The sequence below is a fragment of the Danio aesculapii genome, chromosome 9, assembly GCF_903798145.1.
Source record: "Danio aesculapii chromosome 9, fDanAes4.1, whole genome shotgun sequence".
In the NCBI taxonomy this organism is placed as follows: domain Eukaryota; kingdom Metazoa; phylum Chordata; class Actinopteri; order Cypriniformes; family Danionidae; genus Danio; species Danio aesculapii.
The window spans coordinates 33,604,675-33,623,976 of NC_079443.1; the positions used below are offsets into that span (position 1 = coordinate 33,604,675).

At 32.9% G+C, this 19,302-nt stretch overlaps 1 protein-coding gene across 3 annotated transcripts in view; it reads right to left on the minus strand.

Annotated features, from left to right (window-relative positions):
* Window positions 1-19,302, minus strand: part of satb2 (SATB homeobox 2) — a 73,129-nt gene that overhangs the window by 46,539 nt on the left and 7,288 nt on the right. For all 3 annotated transcript variants that reach the window (XM_056465503.1, XM_056465505.1, XM_056465502.1), the window contains exons 4-5: window positions 19,017-19,204; window positions 8,410-8,625 (exon numbers count right to left, since the gene is read on the minus strand). In XM_056465503.1, coding sequence (XP_056321478.1) covers window positions 8,410-8,625; window positions 19,017-19,204 — 404 coding nt within the window. The remainder of the gene's footprint in view (window positions 1-8,409; window positions 8,626-19,016; window positions 19,205-19,302) is intronic.

Sequence of the window (19,302 nt, forward strand, 5' to 3'; positions counted from 1 at the left end):
AAAATCCACACAGCAATGCCAACTGACCCAGCCGAGGATTGAACCAGCAACCTTCTTGCTGTAAGGCGACAGCACTACCTACTGCGCCACTGCGTCGCCGCCATAGGTGAATTGGGTAAGCTAAATTGTCCGTAGTGTATGCATGTATGTCCTGATCCTTCAGGTGGGGGGTTGAGCGTAAAAATTAGATGTTACAAAACACCAACATGGTGTGACTCAATATCAGCTTCGATATAAATGGCCCTGGGAGTAAGTACGTATGTGTGCAGGTGCAGAGTTTTTATTTACAAATTCACATCTCCAACTGCTAGTCTAGGATGAAAATAATCCTAATTTCACAGATCAGCGTGGATAGGAAACATTAAGACAACTTTTAAAACTTCATTTTTGAAAACACTGCAATTAGAAGTGAATGTACTCTAACACTTAAGTATAAATAAGGTGTTAGCAAGCTGTTAGGGTTAGTAAAAAAATAAATAATTAATAATAGCTTATTTATAGGTTACTTAATGCAGGGCTCTACGGTGCGACCATTTCAGTCACAATTACAATGGCCAAATACCCATGCACTTACAATTATGTTGCACTGTATACATAAGTGAGATTCTGTGGCTATTCATTCCAGTCAGCCAAAAAGCACCAAAAATAATCATGTTATGATCCAATCTAGTTTTAGGTTGAGTATTCGCTAGATATTCAACTGTGCTCTTTATGGGACATTAATATGTATTCACCTTATTCTTTGTGGACGAGCGGGCGCAGCTATTTGAATCAATTTGGCTCAAGACCTCCGGTCTCATTCACTTCCATTAATTTTTAGGTGCTAAAACAGCTCCTTCTGCTGCTTGATGTTGCAAACTGATATTTTCTTATTACTGTATATCATTCTGCTTTGTCTGTATAATCATGCAAACACTAGTTTGTAGAGCAAGTAGTTTGACTGTTTTGCAGTTTATTATTCCTAGTCATTTCTCTGAATCGGACGTTCTAAAACAATCGCAAAGATGAGTGCACTTCTGCATTGAAGAATAAGGTCAATACAGTACACAAATATTTTAAAAAACATCATTGATGTCATTCACCTAAAAGTAATTTCCCCTTTCTAACATTTGTTATTCCCTGTAGGCAAATTGACTTACTCCTAATGATATTTCCCCAGTGCGTCCATTAATATGGATACAGAACAAAAGTTATGTTAGAAAAAAGAATAAAAAATCCCTCTCCCAGCTCATTTCTAAATCATGCATAGCATTATTTGTATTAGCTGCCACGTGTTGTTCACCAGAAAAGTCTGTTCATTAGAAATCATTAATGATTAATAGGATCATCATTTGCATGTGAATAAGCTGGCCAGGGTCAATCGTTTGTCCCAGGTTTCACAGCCCATGCAAATAGTCAACATGGACAAACCGTCCAGATTGTGTATCAAACCAGCCATCAAACCGGCTCCAATACACTCCATTAAAATTATCATTTTTATGATGCCTCCCTCAGCTTTGTCAGGGCAGCTGAGCTGATATCTCCACAAGTCAATGGCCTGTGTGCTAACGGCAGGGTCACTTAATAAAATTAGTTGCACGAGTCTGCAACGGATATGCAAACTTTTTTTCGACTTCAGTGTGTTTGAGGTTATGGCTCATTGCGCTGTAACTTAACACATTATTTTAGTAGTGTTGACTTTGTTAACATTTTAGTTAAAAATGTTCATGATTAACCTGTCAAATATGTTGGCAAGTGATTCAGTGGGTACAGAGTTCCCGTGTTTTAATGGGATGTTGAGATGCATAGTCATTCACGGTTTGTTGAGAAATAGTACGAGATACCTAATGACGCCTGAAAAACACACACATCCCACCCAAGCTTCCTGTGGTTAAAGGGATAGTACATCCAAAATAAAATGCCATACCAGTTTTTCTGAACACAAAGGAAGATATACTGAAGAATGCTGGAAAAAGGGATTTTTTTTTCAACATTCTTCAGAATATCTTCTTTTGTGTTTGACATTCAGAAATTTCATAAAAGTTTAAAAGCGTATGAGTAAATAGTGAGGGATTTTTCATTATTGGGTGAGCTATCCCTTTAATCTAGGCCTAACTTACCCGGCAGTATCTACCCTGGCTTTTTCAATTTCCGTGAAGTGCTCAAAAGCCTTCTGGACTATTAATTAATACCCCTCAGAAATTATAGGCTGAAAGCATTAGGCAAAATCCCAGTTGTACTAATAAAAGTGGAGTAGTACAAACTCTCTCTCCTAATTTATACACGCATACACGCGCACACATGGCCATACAAATACATATACATTTGCGTGGTGCTCCCAGAGCCCCTTGGTTTAATCAGTCAATTCCTATATTTCTATTTCCTTTCCATTAATCACCCTGGCTTCCAGTTCAGAATGCTCTTATGGAGTGAATTACAGGCCAGGGGCCGGTGCCAATTCAAGTAAGTGAATTTCCCCCAACAGGGAAATATAACTGTCAACACACAGCAGCTCCCAGCAGTCCCTCTCTCTCTCTCTTTCTCACTCACTCTCTCACCCCTTCACTTGCTCCCATGGGCTCATCCCTGTGCTCTGTTTGAGCAAGGTTTCAACGTAAGATAATAGCAAGTCTTTGTCTACATCATTTTAGTGTGTGTGAGTGTTTAATTGCCCTGTATCAGTTTGTGTCTGTTTAATTTCGTGTTGTAATATGCATCAACGATATGGTGGATGCATATTACAATATGAACAACACAGACTTGTGTATGAATGCTGAATGTATGTGTGTCATTTGTTTGTATTATTTATGCAATTTGTAGGATATTCTGTTGCCATAATAATGAAATACTACTTTATAGTACAATATATAAAAGTGTGATGTTCAATAAAGTTTCAATAATTAAAGTGAAAAATGCAGATGTAGTGTATACTGAACATTTGAAATCAGCATGTTTGTTGATTGACAGAAAGAAACATATTCAAATTTATTTGAGAAGCAAAACTGTTAGATAATAATAATAATAATAATAATAATAATAATAATAATAATAATAATAATAATAATACATTAAGAACTTTATAACATAAATCTTGAATGCATATTTGTATTGATTTCTTCCTTTTAAAGATCGTTCCTTTGAGAATTTGCTTTAAAAACTTTTTGGATGGGTATTTTTATTCAATATTACCCAGTTTATTGTTCATTGCCTACAAAGTTTATGTATAATTAGCTTGAGAAATACAATTGCAAATGTAAAATAGCATGAAATTAGATAATGTGAGGCTGCTTTTGAACTGCAGATAATAATAATAATAATAATAATAATAATAATAATAATAATAATAATAATAATAATAATAATAATAATAATATACTTTATAACATAAATCTTGAATGCATATTAGTATTGATGTTTTTCTTTTTAATGATTGTTCCTTCGGAAATTTGCATTAAAAACTTTCTGGATGGGTATTTTTTTATTACTTCTCTCAATATTACCCAGTTTATTGTGCATTGCCTACAACGTTTATGTATAATTAGCTTGAGAAATACAACTGCAGATAAAATAACATGAAATTAGATAATGTGGGGCTGCTGTTGAACTCCAGATAATAATAATAATAATAATAATAATAATAATAATAATAATAATAATAATAATAATAATAATAATAATAATAATAATAATAATAATAATAATAATAATAGAAATAATTTAATAAATAAACAAACATAAATCTTTCTGTTAAGAGTAAAAACACACTAAATCAGATAGTTAAGTGGTCCAGTAAGCTGACTGGGGTGTCACTAGCCAATCTGGAGGTTATGTACACCAGGCAGCTAAAGAGAATTACAAATTCAATTTTAAGTGAAACTGCTCATCCCCCACACTCAGAGTTTCAGCTCTTTTCTTCTAGATGCAGTTTTTTTAGTATCAAGCTGTAGACCTAAACGATACGAATAGTTTCATACCAGCAGTCATTAGATATTTAAATAAGGCATAAACTAGAGCAGAAGTGTTCTGTGACTTGTATATTTGACATTTTATAGATTATTTGAAGAGATTATTTATTTTTTATTTGTTTTTGAAGAGAGTGTTGTGTATGGCTATGTTTTATGCCTTTATGTCCATTTGTTGTTGTCACTATGTGAGTTTTTTGAGGCACAGTTATGAAACAAGGACTATTGACTGCAAACCAAATCTACCTTTGTGTATAAATAAAGTAACCTAACCTGACTTTAATTAATCGTGCTATTATTTTCATAAATAAAGATCATTTCTTTGTACAACTATTTTGAAATTATTACCAAAGTGATATTTTTATGTGAAATTAAATTCTCTTAACCCATTTTTATTGTTTATTGACTATTGTATGTATGATATTCATAGATGTATAATTTACTGCTATTTATTATTCACTCAATTTATTATGATTATTATTATTATTATTATTTTGTCTTTTGTTGGTTTAAATTATACTGTTCGATCATTTATAAGTCATTTTAAATGAAACTCTTTGATAAATGATTCAATTTAAATGTGCATGAAGTTTTGTTAGTCCTCTAGGTGACGCTAGCAGTGCAGAAACTATACCTGTACATATATGCATTTAGTTTTAATTCAAGTTTAATTATATTTTCTAAAATCAGTTCAAATATCTTCTCAAGTAAATTCGTCACGATATACTTTAGTTGGACAAATAAAAAAAGAAATACTGATTAGTGAAATGAAAGCCCGGCTACTTTCCCACTCTACCTGTTCCAGACAATTCTCAGTAAAAGAGTTTATTGACATAGATATTTAGTCAAATCCAATTGGCTTCAGAGGTGTAAATGATACTCATACGATCATGAACAAACACACAGTATGCATTGTTAAGGTCTTGGCCCTTAAAAAATATCTAATCTATGTCTGATATGATTGGCTACACACAGTGCTAGCTGTCAAGGTAAATTACAGCTTGACCTTGATGACATTTTGGTTCAATGCATAACATTAGAGATCATATAGTGTGAGTGACGATATAATATAACACTTCTAGTTGTGTGTTGCTGAACGCAAACTAATTTCCTAAGAGAAAGTTTGTGACTGCTTTATTATTAGAACTTCATGCATAACTTTCTGTAGGTTTTTAACATGCACCGTAAAAAAAGCTGAGTGTCTATTTTGACAAATTGTCTGCAGCTTGAGTGTTTTATTTTATTAATTTTTTTTTGTAGGTTTTTTTATACTGTAGAATTACATAGTGAGAGCTTAATATTTCCTAACTTTTAGACCAAACATTTGATGTAGAAGATTGAACAAAGTGACTTTAATTGATATTTTAGTGTTTTCAAACTATGTGTTTTCTGGATTGAGTCATGTAAATTAGATTTCAAATACCTGGCAACACTTTTTCTGTTATTTTTACAAACTTTCTGCGGCATATAAAGCAGTAACATCAGTATTCTACAGAACGGTACACTCTCAGAAAATGGTACAATGTTGTACCAAAGAAGGTACAAACCCTTGTAAATGAAATAGTACCTTTTTATGGGACAGAATTGTACTTTAAGACAAAGAAACAAATTTGTACCATTGCAGTTTGCACCTTTAAGGACATGATTTGTACCATCAGAAACCAAAATGTACCTTTGGTTTTGAAAACCTGCCGATAAAATCTTGTACCTTCATCAAAGTACAAATCTGATCCATAAAGGTACAACCACAGTGACAAGACATTTTGTACCTTAACAGTGTCAAAAATGCTTACCAAACATTTATTTAAAATGCCCTTAATGTTTAGTTTACAATACCTACTGTATAGTTTTATGTTTTACCAGTTGTTTTGTATTATAGAACTTGATAATTAATGTTTGAGTTTCTTTAAACATATGCTTTTAAATGATGATTCATGTCAACTTATTCATAAAATCACTTTGCCTTTCCAGTAATATTTATTTTCATAGATATTGTAATAAGGGAGTTGTTCAACACTTTTGTACCTTTTATATGAGAACAATTGTGAACGTTCATTTAAGTTGTGCCATAAAAGGCACAGAACAGTATCATAAGAGGTCTTTTCTGTACCATACAACTTTTACAAAGGTACAAAACTGTTTCTCAAAGAACATTATTTGTACCACCGTGCACCTTTTCTCTGAGTGTATGTAATAAAACAATTTAACCAATGAATTTTTTTTTAATTTTTAAAAAAACATTTTACAGTCAAAATTATTATAGCGCCCTTAAGCTATATTTTTTTTGATAAGTCTACAGAACAAACCATCATTTTACAATAACTTACCTAATTACCCTATCCTGCCTAGTTAACCTAATTAACCTAGTTAAGCCTTTAAATGTCATTATAAGCTGGAAGTGTCTTGAAAAAATATCTAGTCAAATGTTATTTACTGTCATCATGGCAAAGATAAAATAAATAATGTATTAGAAATGAGTTATTAAAAATATTATGTTTAGAAATGTGTTGAAAAAATCTCTCCGTCAAACAAAAATTGGGGAAAAAAATAAACAGGTGTGCTAATAATTCAGGGGGGCTAATAACTCTGACTTCAACTGTATATATATATATATATATACAGTATATAATATACAATTTACATATATTAAAATATAAATTTTAAAACAATTTTATTTATAAAAGACAATTTAGCAGACAACCGTTTGCGATGCTTTTTCAAATAACGTAAAGTAGAAACATATAAATATTTGTTGATAATATGGCCCTAATAACATTGCCTTTCCTTTGAAATTAAAATGCTTATCATGCTTGACTTTTTTGTAAAATCTTGATGCTGGAATAAAAAAGTTATTTTCCACCTTATGTGCCAACGTCCCCTGTATAAAAACATATTTAAAGCCAATCAATAATCACAGCTGTGCCACACCACTGTACAGTAGGTGGCAATTCGTTAGCATCACTGTAATCAATATGACCCCCTTTCAGACACACACAAATGTTACTGCAGTCAATAACTGACCAAGGGGAATAAATCAGGTTTATACAGCCCTACTTAACTCACTGATACTATTGTAACTCCTGGGAGCTGAACTACAGCAGTGTATGGGATTAAACTGATCTCCATCATGCTCTGTGGATGGTTCCTATAATAATGTCAGATAAAATTGAGAACTAGGTTGAATGGTGCTTATTTTTTCAATTTTATAACAATTACTCTCACTAATTAAAAACATTAATTGTTAAAATAGTGTTAATGTGGGAGATGCGAGTGTGAAATTGGCCTGCTATTATTATTATTATCTCCTACAGCTCATGGTGCCAGTGCTATAGTTATGTGATAAATCCCCAGGCAAGGCAAAAACTGCTAAAATGTGTCATATAAATGCCATCCAAGATGCTTTGGATAAAAGCTTCTGCCAAATGTATCAATTTCACCAGCTTACAATTAATAAAAGTAAAAAAAGCTTAAATTCTGTATTTTCTGTTGCGCATGACTATAAGTCAAAACTGCTTTGTTGAAAAGAAAAAAAAAAAACAGGTAAATCGCATTTGGTATATATGTCAAATTTAATTCAGAAATGATGTAAATGGGCTACCAATGGGAAAGAAAAAATGTTAGCAAATATAATAAATGTAACTAATTTCCCCTCACTCCACAACAAATACTTTAAATGTAATGCTAATTTTTTCAGAATGCAAACTAGTATAAACATTTATAAATATCAAGCCTAAAGTATATGGATTTATTCAGAGTAAAACTGAATCTAACGGCATGCAGGGAATGTAACACATTATTCAAATAAATAAATAAATAAATAAATAAATAAATAAATAAACAACTATTTTAAAAATATAAAGTGGTGTTTTTATGTGAAAGTAAATTCTCTTAATACATTTTATTGTTTTCTACTACTGTATGGGATTCATAGGTGTATAATTTACCTGAGAACCAACATGAAGTTTTAATTACCTCTGAAGCAAAATAGAGTAAATAATAATAATAATAATAATAATAATAATAATAATAATAATAATAATAATAATAATAATAATAATAGAACCCTCTATGTCCATGAATAACTTTAAAGCAAGCCACATATTTTGATTTCCATCCTAACAATTTCTTGCAGTTGCAATGGTTTGCCTAGAGACACAGCTACTTGCACTTTCTATTTATTATTTACTCATTCCACAACAAATCCTTTAAATATCATGCTAAGAATCTCAGAATGCAAATTATTATAAACAATTATAAACATCAAGCTTAGAGTATATGAATTTATTCTAACGACATGTAGGGAATGTGCCACAAATACTCAGTGTCTACCTTGATCAACACCATTACGAATGCGTACATGCTTTGTGCAGTTATGCATGTTGCCTTAAAATGAAAGTTGCAGCATGTTTTAGCTGTTGAGAAAAGTGCCGTATGATCTGTATAATGGGAATGTTTGTGATTGTCTTACCGCTAAGAGGTCTTTGTGGGGCCCCATTATGACGACTGCGGTGACCTGTGGGACTGCCGTTGAGCTCCAGACGGCCCAGCTTTTGTGGAGGGCAGCCGATATCAGGGCTGCTGCTTACACGTCGCTCGGGACTGTCCCGCAGTCGAGGACTCTCTCCTCCACCACGCTCCATCCCCCTCCACACTACAGGGGGAACACCAGCCAGAGGATAAGGACCTGAGAAAGAGTGAGAGAGCCAATGAAAACACAGCCAATATCAATGCAACAATTGAACATCTTGAATTACATGTGCAATAATAAAAATAATTTATTAAAATAAAGAAATCAGTCACTCATCCAATCAAATCAGTTAATCCAAAATAAAAGCCATTCAATCAAATCAGTCAATCAATTCTGAGCAGCCTAAATTATACAAAATATTAATTAGTACTGCATGAAATAAAAATACCCAACTCCCCCAAATCAGGGTTATTACAGTTAATTAAAAGTAAAACCATGATTTTTTTTTTTAAATGAATGTAATAAAATACATAGACATATTTTTACAGTGCTATTGCTGATCTTTCCACACAAAGACACAGACATCAACACATGGACATCAAACTTTGTCCTAAAATACAATGAATTGTTTAAGACACTGCCATCTTATCAACACTATCAGCAAACAGTTCAGCAGAGACCCAGCGTTTTGTTCTGCTCCAGCATCTATGGGAATGTAAACTGATAGACATGAGCATTTATGAGCATATGTGTTGCCAAAATGCCAAACTTCTATACAAAACTGCTATATAAAAGCAAAGATGCTACAACATATTTATCAATTGAGTTATACATTGTATAATGTGTGCCTGCAAATACATATATATATATATATATATATATATATATATATATATATATATATATATATATATATATATATATATATATATATATATATATATATATATATATATATATATATATATATATATATATATATATTTATTTATTTTTTTTTTTTTTTAACACACATGGATGTCTGAACAGATTCATCTGAGCGACCGGGGGTTCCACTGGGACAATGTTAAGAGGTCTTTGTTTGCAAGCCAAACCTTTAATATTGGTAATGTCCGTCAGAGTCAGTGCCAGACTGAGCATTGAGTCCAAGCCAAACGTTAAAGACTTGGAACATACTCTCAACTAGAGCGCTTTGATTTGCATATTACTTTCTAAATACAGAGGGTTGGATAGATAGATAGATAGATAGATAGATAGACAGACAGACAGACAGACAGACAGACAGACAGACAGACAGACAGACAGACAGACAGACAGACAGACAGACAGACAGACAGACAGACAGACAGACAGACAGATAGACAGATAGATAGATAGATAGATAGATAGATAGATAGATAGATAGATAGATAGATAGATAGATAGATAGATAGATAGATAGATAGATAGATAGATAGATAGATAGATAGATTTAATATTTTTAATTCAATTCAGTCTCTCTGCTATTCTCCTCATAGAGGTTATGTAGAAAACATCCCTCATTTCTCTGGCATTGATGAGAAAAACATCATCATGGAACATAAAAAAGTCCAAAGAGAATTACAAGCTGGATCTAAATTTTCAAAATGAATAATAAATTAAAAACATTAGCCTCTGCATGATTAAAAAGCTAATGCGGGTCCAGAAATCAAGTGTCTGAATTCTTTTCAAAAGTTTAATAAGCGGGTGGGAGGGGAAAAAAAACTTTAAGAGCATTTGAATGGAAAGAAATGTGTTAGGCTGAGGGAACAAGAACTGATGGTCCGCACTGTACACACATACACACACAAGAAAGAGATTTACAGAGCCTTTGAGGCAGTTTAATAGAGCTCAAGTGTGAACAATACACTACAACAATGGACATGCATGCTTATGAAAACACTCGCATACATATACAAAATTAATAGCGCCCATTAAACACAGCTTTCCAATTAAAACTGACATTCTCTGAGCGTACATACGGCCATTACTTCTCATTTCTGTCATGCGATTTTTTTTAACTGGCACAAAGTTTGAAAACACTGCAACTCAGTAACAATAACGGATAAGGTCTTAAAATATAACAGATACAACCCACCGCTATATGTGTATATGTGTAATATCACTGTGAACTCTATGAGGCGAACCGATCTGCTTTTAATTAACAGCTCGTCTGCGATGTGGGTCTGCCCATTAGACTTGCAGTCCCAGGGGTAAAATAAAATCTCTTCAGCAAAAGTGTCTCGAGATGTTTTAGATGCTTGCGAGGATGAAACCGCAAACGGACACAATGTCCATTGTGTTTGATGCGTTGACTGCCGGTAACGCTAAGAGCTTTATATGTTTGCCTTCAACTGCATCTTTATCAGTTTTATTCATCTGGCACTGATGGCTTGTCTTAGTTCCTTCCCTCACTGGGCTTCACAGGTCCAAACCTGTCTGATTTTAATGAGTCTTCTGATCCCAATCAAGAGCCTGTCTGAATCTCTTTTCCAATCTCTATACCAATCTTTTTCTTTCTCGCTATCTCCACCTCAGCACCAAATATTTGATGGGTAGATAAAAAGAGCTCCAGTGTGTCTGTAAGGAGATTTGCAGAGATGGCGCTATAAAAAGTTTCTTCTGGTTAATACACAGCTGCTGTCATAGATCAATTCAAGCCTATTATGAGTTATAAAACACTATTAAACTAGTGTGATTCAAAGTTTTAGAATTCATGAACTCAAAGTAAAAAGAGACAATTCATTACTACAAGATATAATCCAGACTTTGCTGAACTAATAGTGAGATGGCTTTATCAATACAGAGTGATTTTCTCTATTTTAGCATAAGACTGGAATGAAATTACTTTTCACTTTGTGTCCAAATTGAAATGGACCATTAGAAGATTATGCATGAACTGGAGCAATTGCTAATAAATAAACTCTGCCACTGTGATATCCTTTTCACATTTATCAGAGAACTTATTTAAAATTCTTAAAGAGACAGTTCACAAAAAAATATAATCAAAGGGATAGTTCACACAAAATTTTTTCACATAAATATCACACATCAAATTTACTCACTATTTACTCATCCTTGAGTGATTTCAAACCTTTATCAGTTACTTTATTCACTTGAACACAAAAGAAGACATTTTGAAGAATGATGAAAACCTGTAACCACTGACTACCATAGTATGAAAAACAAATACAATGGAAGTCAATAGTTACATGTTTCTAGCTTTCTAAAAAAGTAAATGGTTATCAAATGATGACAGCAAGTTCAGTGTTTGGTGAATTATCCCTTCAAGTCACTGTCATGTAATTTTTCATACACATATACATACACAGATGAAGTCAGAATTATTATCCCCCCTGAATTATTAGCCCCCCTGTTTATTTTTTCCCAATTTCTGTTTAACGGAGAGAAGATTTCTTCAACACATTTCTAAACATAATAATTCTAAAAACTCATTTCTAATAACTTTATCTTCGTCTTCGACAGTAAATAATATTTTACTAGATATTTTCAAGACACTTCTATACAGCTTAAAGTAACATTTAAAGGCTTAACTAGGTTAATTAGGTTACCTAGGCAGGTTAGGGTAATTAGGCAAGTTATTGTATAATGATGGTTTGTTCTGTAGACTATCAAAAAATAAATATAGCTTAAAGGGGCTAATAATTTTGACCTTAAAATGGCTTTTAAAAAATTAAACTGCTTTTATTCTAGCCTAAATAAAACAAATAAGGCTTTCTCCAGAAGAAACAATATTATCAGACATACTGTGATGCTCTTTTAAACATCATTTGGGAAATATTTAAAAAAGAAAAAAATTCAAAATTCTAATAATTCTGATTTCAACTGTACATGTGTATACATATGCACACATACACACCTGTATAAGTTTGAATCTCATTTAAATAATCAAAAATAATTTTAAATTAAATAATGCATATATATATATATATATATATATATATATATATATATATATATATATATATATATATATATATATATATATTTGTGCAGTGTTGGGGGTAACGCTTTACAAGTAACGCGAGTTACGTAATGGACCTGTTTCACAAGACTGTTATGACGCATTTAACAGTCATCATAATCTTAAATCCTTGAAAGTTTTTAAATTGGAATTCTTCTTTTATTACTTCAGCAAATTGGGTTCTTTAAAAAATATTTGTTGTACTCTCCCATTCACTGCGTGACACATCTTCCGCTACTGAGAAACCCAGAAATGTGCTCCATAAAATTACTTTTCTAAGCAACGAGTAAAGTAACGCATTACTTAAAAAAAAATAAGTAATAATATTTGAGTTACTTTTTAGCTTAATTAATTAGCTTTAAAAAAAATTTAATACTGAAATAAAATTATAGTCACAATGAATCATGCAGTCAATGAGATAATGTGTTCATTATTTTGAAAACATTGAAGAAAAGAGCATTGTCTCAATGTACAGTGATTTTACTTAAGACAAATAGTACAAAAGTGGCAAATACATTGCTTTAAACTGTCAATAATCTGTATATACGGCATGTATAGCTCTGGGGTTAGGAAGTTCTCAGATAACATTATAATCAAATTTTTATGTGTTTTTTAAAGGTAAATGAAGGTGTAGGTTTTATATAAGGCATTGTTAATCACAGAACTCCTCTTTTGAAAAGAAAGAAAAAACAGAACGAGTTCTGAAAGAGATCAAGCCTCAGTCGGGTAATAAAAAATTACAAAAGTAACTGAAAAGTAACGTAACGCATTATTTACCATAAAACATAAATAACACAACTAGTTACTTTTTTGGGGAGTAACTCAATTTAAAACAATTAAATCACAATCTTAATTTAAATAAAAAATATTGCTTACAGTAATAAAAGGTAAATAATAGCAGAACTGCAGAATTTTGAAGAGAATACACTACTTATGCTATTGCCAATATGCATTTTTGCATGATGATAAAAAGCATACATGCTAACCAGCCTTCCTGATAAATGACTCACTGCATGCAAGTGAAAGATACACAGCACCTACATTTCAATGCTACACCAACAGGTATTCACAACCAGATATAGGGTTTGGTTTTTATTTGTAATGCTTGCAGCCACACATTACAAACATAACTAATGACTGTTATGTTTAGGAGTAGATGAGAGAAGCCAGACGAGGGAGTGGAACAGAACTCCGATCCCATGAGACTCAAATTTCCAAACTACGGCGACCACACTGCAGAGACCCTTTCTTAAGCATACGATCTACATTTTCAGCACTTTCCTTCACTAACGCTCCCAATTGTAGTCTTTTCTTTGGCAATGAGCGTGGCCTTTGCCAGTTGTACCACACACAGGAAACTGAGGGCAGTAAACGACACACTACTGATCTGACTATACTCACACTGTCAGTCCCTATACACACACACAAACACACATAGGGAAAGAGCGAATATCGTGAGAGACTAAAGAAAAGGAGAAAAAAGGCAGAAGATTGGAAAATGAATAGAAGAATGAATGAAAAAGATTGTTTGGCAACACAAGATTGTCTCATTTTTGCTCGTTTCCAGCTCAGAGTAATAAAAGTACTTTACCCGATAACAGTTAATAACAACTAATAGAGACGTGCATGCAAATGAGCGATGAGATAAAGCTGCGTTGTTAAAGAACTTGGTGGTATCTTTGTGTTGACGACATGCTAAGGCGTTAACCTTATTGACCAGGGAATAGGGCTGTGATACTCATTTATTGCAGGGTTATTAAAGCATCGGCTCAGTCAGGGTACAGATAAAGCAGCTGAAGATGGTTAAGGGATTCGTATTGAAGGCCCCTCGGTGTCTCACAGGTGTGTGCGTTGGGAAGGGAAAAACAGATAGATAGCAGCTTATCACCCAATAATTTGATGGCAGATCAAACTGTAACCAAGACAGATGATTAAACTGGAAATATACATAGTACCACAAGCTCAATACTGGACTTCCTTGGATATAGATATAAAGTAAAATGTAAATTAATAAAGCAATTTGTACCTGATTTAACCCATAAAATTAAGTATATCAGTTGATTTAGCAATATCAAATAATATTTTAAATGAAACCACTCGCATTATAATTTTTGGTTATTTTCAATGCAAGTATATGGAAGACAATTTAGGCAAAAAGCGAATATGTGTCCATAAGATACAACTGAATCCATTCTCAAAAGAGAAAAGAAACAAATTATGTTGTGACTGAGTTGGTAAATGTGACTTGTGCAAAAAAAAGGGTTGATTTAGATATGAAGAGACGGTGCGACAGACCGTCCGGGGAGCAAGTTTAGTTCGCTAATAAACATCTTAGACAGTAAAAGATAAAGAGTGAGCAGCCGTTTATTATGTTCTCCCTAAATCTCTTGCTTTCTTGACTCGCACAAAGACAAAGGCGGACAAACACAAGTGTACACAAACACTCAACACACACAAACCACAAAGCAGGCTCACTGCTCTGACACTTCCAGGGACCACACATTGACTTACTAAAATCACACATGGTAGACTACACTGAGCAGGGCTATAAAAGACATATGAACACACAAACACACACACACAGAGTCAGAATGGATTTAGGTATGCAGAGATAATATATATATATGCATGCATGAGACATATGAGTTCTGTAGCTATTTTGTATGTTTATTTTGTCAAATGCGATAAAAAATTAAAAAGTTTTTGGTAAAAACAAAAATACATTCTTGCAAATTCAAGAAAGATTCAAGAGCATAAATGAAAACAACACTACAACACTGTTGATGATAGATAAAAGGTTTTTAAGTTAATTGAATAGCTACAGTATCTATAAGCACAACTTATAATTTGACGTTTTCGTATACTTCTGCTGTTTTAAGATTTAATTTTTTAAATGTATAGGTTTCACGTTGTGACAACTTGGACCCATACTGAGAAATGAATTGAATTAATAATATCTTTCCTGGGTAATATCATCGCAGCCAAGATTTGATGGAAGCAATCCACAAATTGACTTTCAGTCAATCTATTAAAATGTATTGTGAGAAAAATAGGAGAGAAATATACACTGTAAAAAACACAGGGTTCCACACAATTCATTCATGTTGTCCTAACACAAACTGACTAAGTTAACTTAACACTTTTAACAAATTTATGTGGATTGAACATAAAACAATTAAGTTGTCCCAATGAAATCTCAAGAACTGTGTTGTTTTAGCTCATTTTAAATAAGCTGTTTAAACGCAAAAAATGATATATATATATATATATATATATATATATATATATATATGCTAGTGTGAAAAACTTGCGGTAGGCCTACCGATCTGTTAGGCCTACAGAGCTTATTCGACTGTTTAAAAAGTGTCTTGGTTTCGGAAGTTATACAGAAATGTATGTTTATGAGTTTATTCGTTGTTATTATTATTATTATTACTGTTCTTCTTCTTCTTCTTCTTCTTCTTATTATTATTATTATTATTATTATTATTATTATTATTATTATTATTATTATTATTATTATTATTATTATTATTATTATTATTAGGGGACATTACCAGTTGTGTGAGGTTTCGGGAAAGCAAGGAATGAATGACGTGCCAATTGCACCTATAGGCCTTGACGAGCTATTTGCGGCGAATTAATATTTTTCAACTCAACTAATACTTCTGGTCTTGCGTGCCAGAGTTTAGCCAGAGTGTTTCAATACTCCTGAAGTAGACTACAACAAAAAAAGCAGCTACCACACAAACACCTGTTAACCCTGCACGTAAATCAATGCACATAGCATCGGATTTAAGCCGTCAGGAGGAACAACAAGTTGTGGCGAAGAATTAGGATTCAATAAATTAGCAAATTAAATAATGATAGATTAAATAATACGAATGACATATAATAATGTAATAATACAATACTGTAGTGCACCTGTGGACTGAAGAGGTTGCTCGCTGCGTGAAGCTATTTTAAAAATCACTTTATTTCTACATTATTATAGTAGCCTACTCAAAATTTAAATCCTACTCGTCTTGGCTCCTTATATACAGACCTAGTCAAGTGTCTTATGCATTAAACAAAACAATTAGCAAGTACTGTAAGTAGCCTCCAGGCTAATGTAAAAAAAAGGTTCTGGCGCTGAATTCTCCCTGAAGGTAAGGCTGGATAAAACATGCGGTGATTGAATGCTGGATTTGATCCATTTTGATGGGCTACCCAAAGCGCGAGATTAAAGTATCCTCAGAGGCTTCCATCTATTGCAAAATTACTGAGACGTATAGAGACTCTCTGTTACAGAGACTAATTAACGTTTTGTTTTTCCTTTTGGTCCTGGTTAAGAAAACGTCTCCGCTGGCTATGGAGGCCAAGTTTGTTCAAATGAATAATGGATACATCAATGTAACTTTAAAAAGAAACAGAATGATCTCTAACGCTGATGGCAGATATATAGCAACCATACCTCCCTCTTGCACAGACATGATTTTGTGAGTGACTCTTCAAATGCATTGCTATAATGTTTTAAAGCGATGTATACATAAGTCGGAGTTTGAACTGACAGAGGAAAAATACCGCATGTAATATAATAACAAATCAAGTGTACTATTTTTCTTTTTTCATTTAGCTATTTACTTGAGAGTCTAATAATTGTAACTGTCTTTTGGACTGTGGTTCAATTTCCATTTAATGTGTATTGTTTTCGACAACAGAAGGATAGCAATTTCATGACTTAATTTTGACATGCCTTTTTTCTTTCTTTTAGGCTACTTGAAGCAAAAACGGCTCGGTTGACTTCCATCATCCTAATATTAAAGAAGAAATCCACAGACTCTGTGTAAAATAAAAATCACAGTCACTTCAAAGGCTTGTGCCATTTTAAAGAGGGACACAGTGTATTGTCAAAGCGGGAAACAGTGACATGAATGTACTTTGACTTTTTATCGAGGAATTCTGGTTCGGTTTAATTCGTCGAATTATTACTTTTATGTCTGACATAAATTTAAATCACTCAAATTTACATTTTAAATACACTATCTATTTGTCATATTCTGGTTTATTCTGAGCTGTCTTAATAGAATATTCGGCTTTTGGGGTATTTTGATAAATGCAAAACTTAATTTAATTCAATCAATTTAAAAACACTTGTTATATTGCAAAGTGTAACAGTGATTTTGCTATAAAATAAAAAACCCAGAGAACTTTATTAGGCTATATCCGCTCTATAATTTCAGATTCTCCTTCATAGGATAGTTTCTCATTAAATAAGATGTTTAACAGTACAATGTTATCTCGATACTTTTAACGTGAGCAACTATATTTGAAAACATTCTTTAAAACCATAGAGAAGCAGCATTATAATATTATTGTCAAACGAAAGACATGTTGACGTCAAAAAAATCATGACGCTCGACAAGTTTTCACGGCTAAAATTTATTTGCCACACTTAACAATTAATAACAATGTTTTTGTTCTGGTCTTCGTTCATTTTTATAATAATAACCGAAATATGCCATTTGCTTTCTTTCTATTAAAAAAATAGGCAATCAAATTAAAAGGTATGAAAACATGGGCTTCACATAACACACACACACACACACACACGCACACACACACACACACACATACACACAAACACACGACGTGAGGGCGATGAGACCACAGACAAAAGTCAAACACGTGTGAAGCTAAACTTAAGGCCTAATCGTGCGAGGCTGAAGTAAAAAAACATTTCCCCTTGAAAATGCTATGATAATCTCTCATAATATTGCATTAATAAGCTAATGGTTTAAATGTCAAAAATTTAAATAAGCCTAAAATCCTTTTTAAAATCATCTATGCCTTAAAATGAAACCCACGTCAGAAAATAACAATAATTCCAGAGAAAATCGACGATCTGGTTTATAATATATCTTAAATGTCTAAATTTAGCAGAATAGAAAAAATGTGCTATAGGTTGTTCTTCAAAGACAATGTCATTATTCAAATTTCCACACGATTGATGGTGCACAAGGTGTAGCCTATTAGCCTACTCCGGTTGCTCTTATGGTAAACTTTCCTGACTTTGTCATTTAAATTTAAATGAACTATCCTATAATTCCTGATTTGCAATTCTATTTAAAAATGAAATGTGCAAAAATAAATCTTAAACTATTATTATTATTATTATTATTATTATTATTATTATTATTATTAGACTGCTTAATAAATGCATTTGTTACTAGTCAAATTATTGCGAATCCCATCCTCTCGACTATTGCATTTAGCATTTTACCCTTTCCACGTCAACCACAAGTTCTGTAAATTCAATATTTGTTACTTCTTAAATGAAGAAAGTAACGAGACAAAGTTGCTGCAAGAGAAGTGTGTGATTAGTTTAAATGTGTAAAACATCCATGGCCTCGTAAAAAAACTGTTTAATTAGGCCTACATGCATTTTCTTTATAAAGGTCCGAAATAACTTACTTTCACATTAAAACTCAATATTTACCTTAATCTATCTCAAGAATAACAGAGATGCTACTTAGCTCCAATGGGAACCCGTTGTTACAGTAGCAGCTATAATGAATGCATCTAATGAAACGAGACGAAAGTTAGTATTTTTTGTTGCACTTACTGCTTATGGCGTGTCGGTACCTCGGTTGGCCGTTGAGAGGGCTCTGTCCATTGATTAAAAGTATTGAATCCAGGGCTGGGCTTCTCGCTGCCTCGTGGAGGACTGAAAACGGACGGGTTCGGTGTTGGACACTTGGGCTCCGTGCACTGTGCGCTGTGATCGAGCCACTGGAACCGAGAGACTCCAAGCTGAGGGGTACAGGTAGCAGGAGACAGACAGCATGAAGAGAGAGTGCTCGAGATAGGATGGTGCAAGAGCACAGAGATCCGAGAAGTTTTCGACAAGC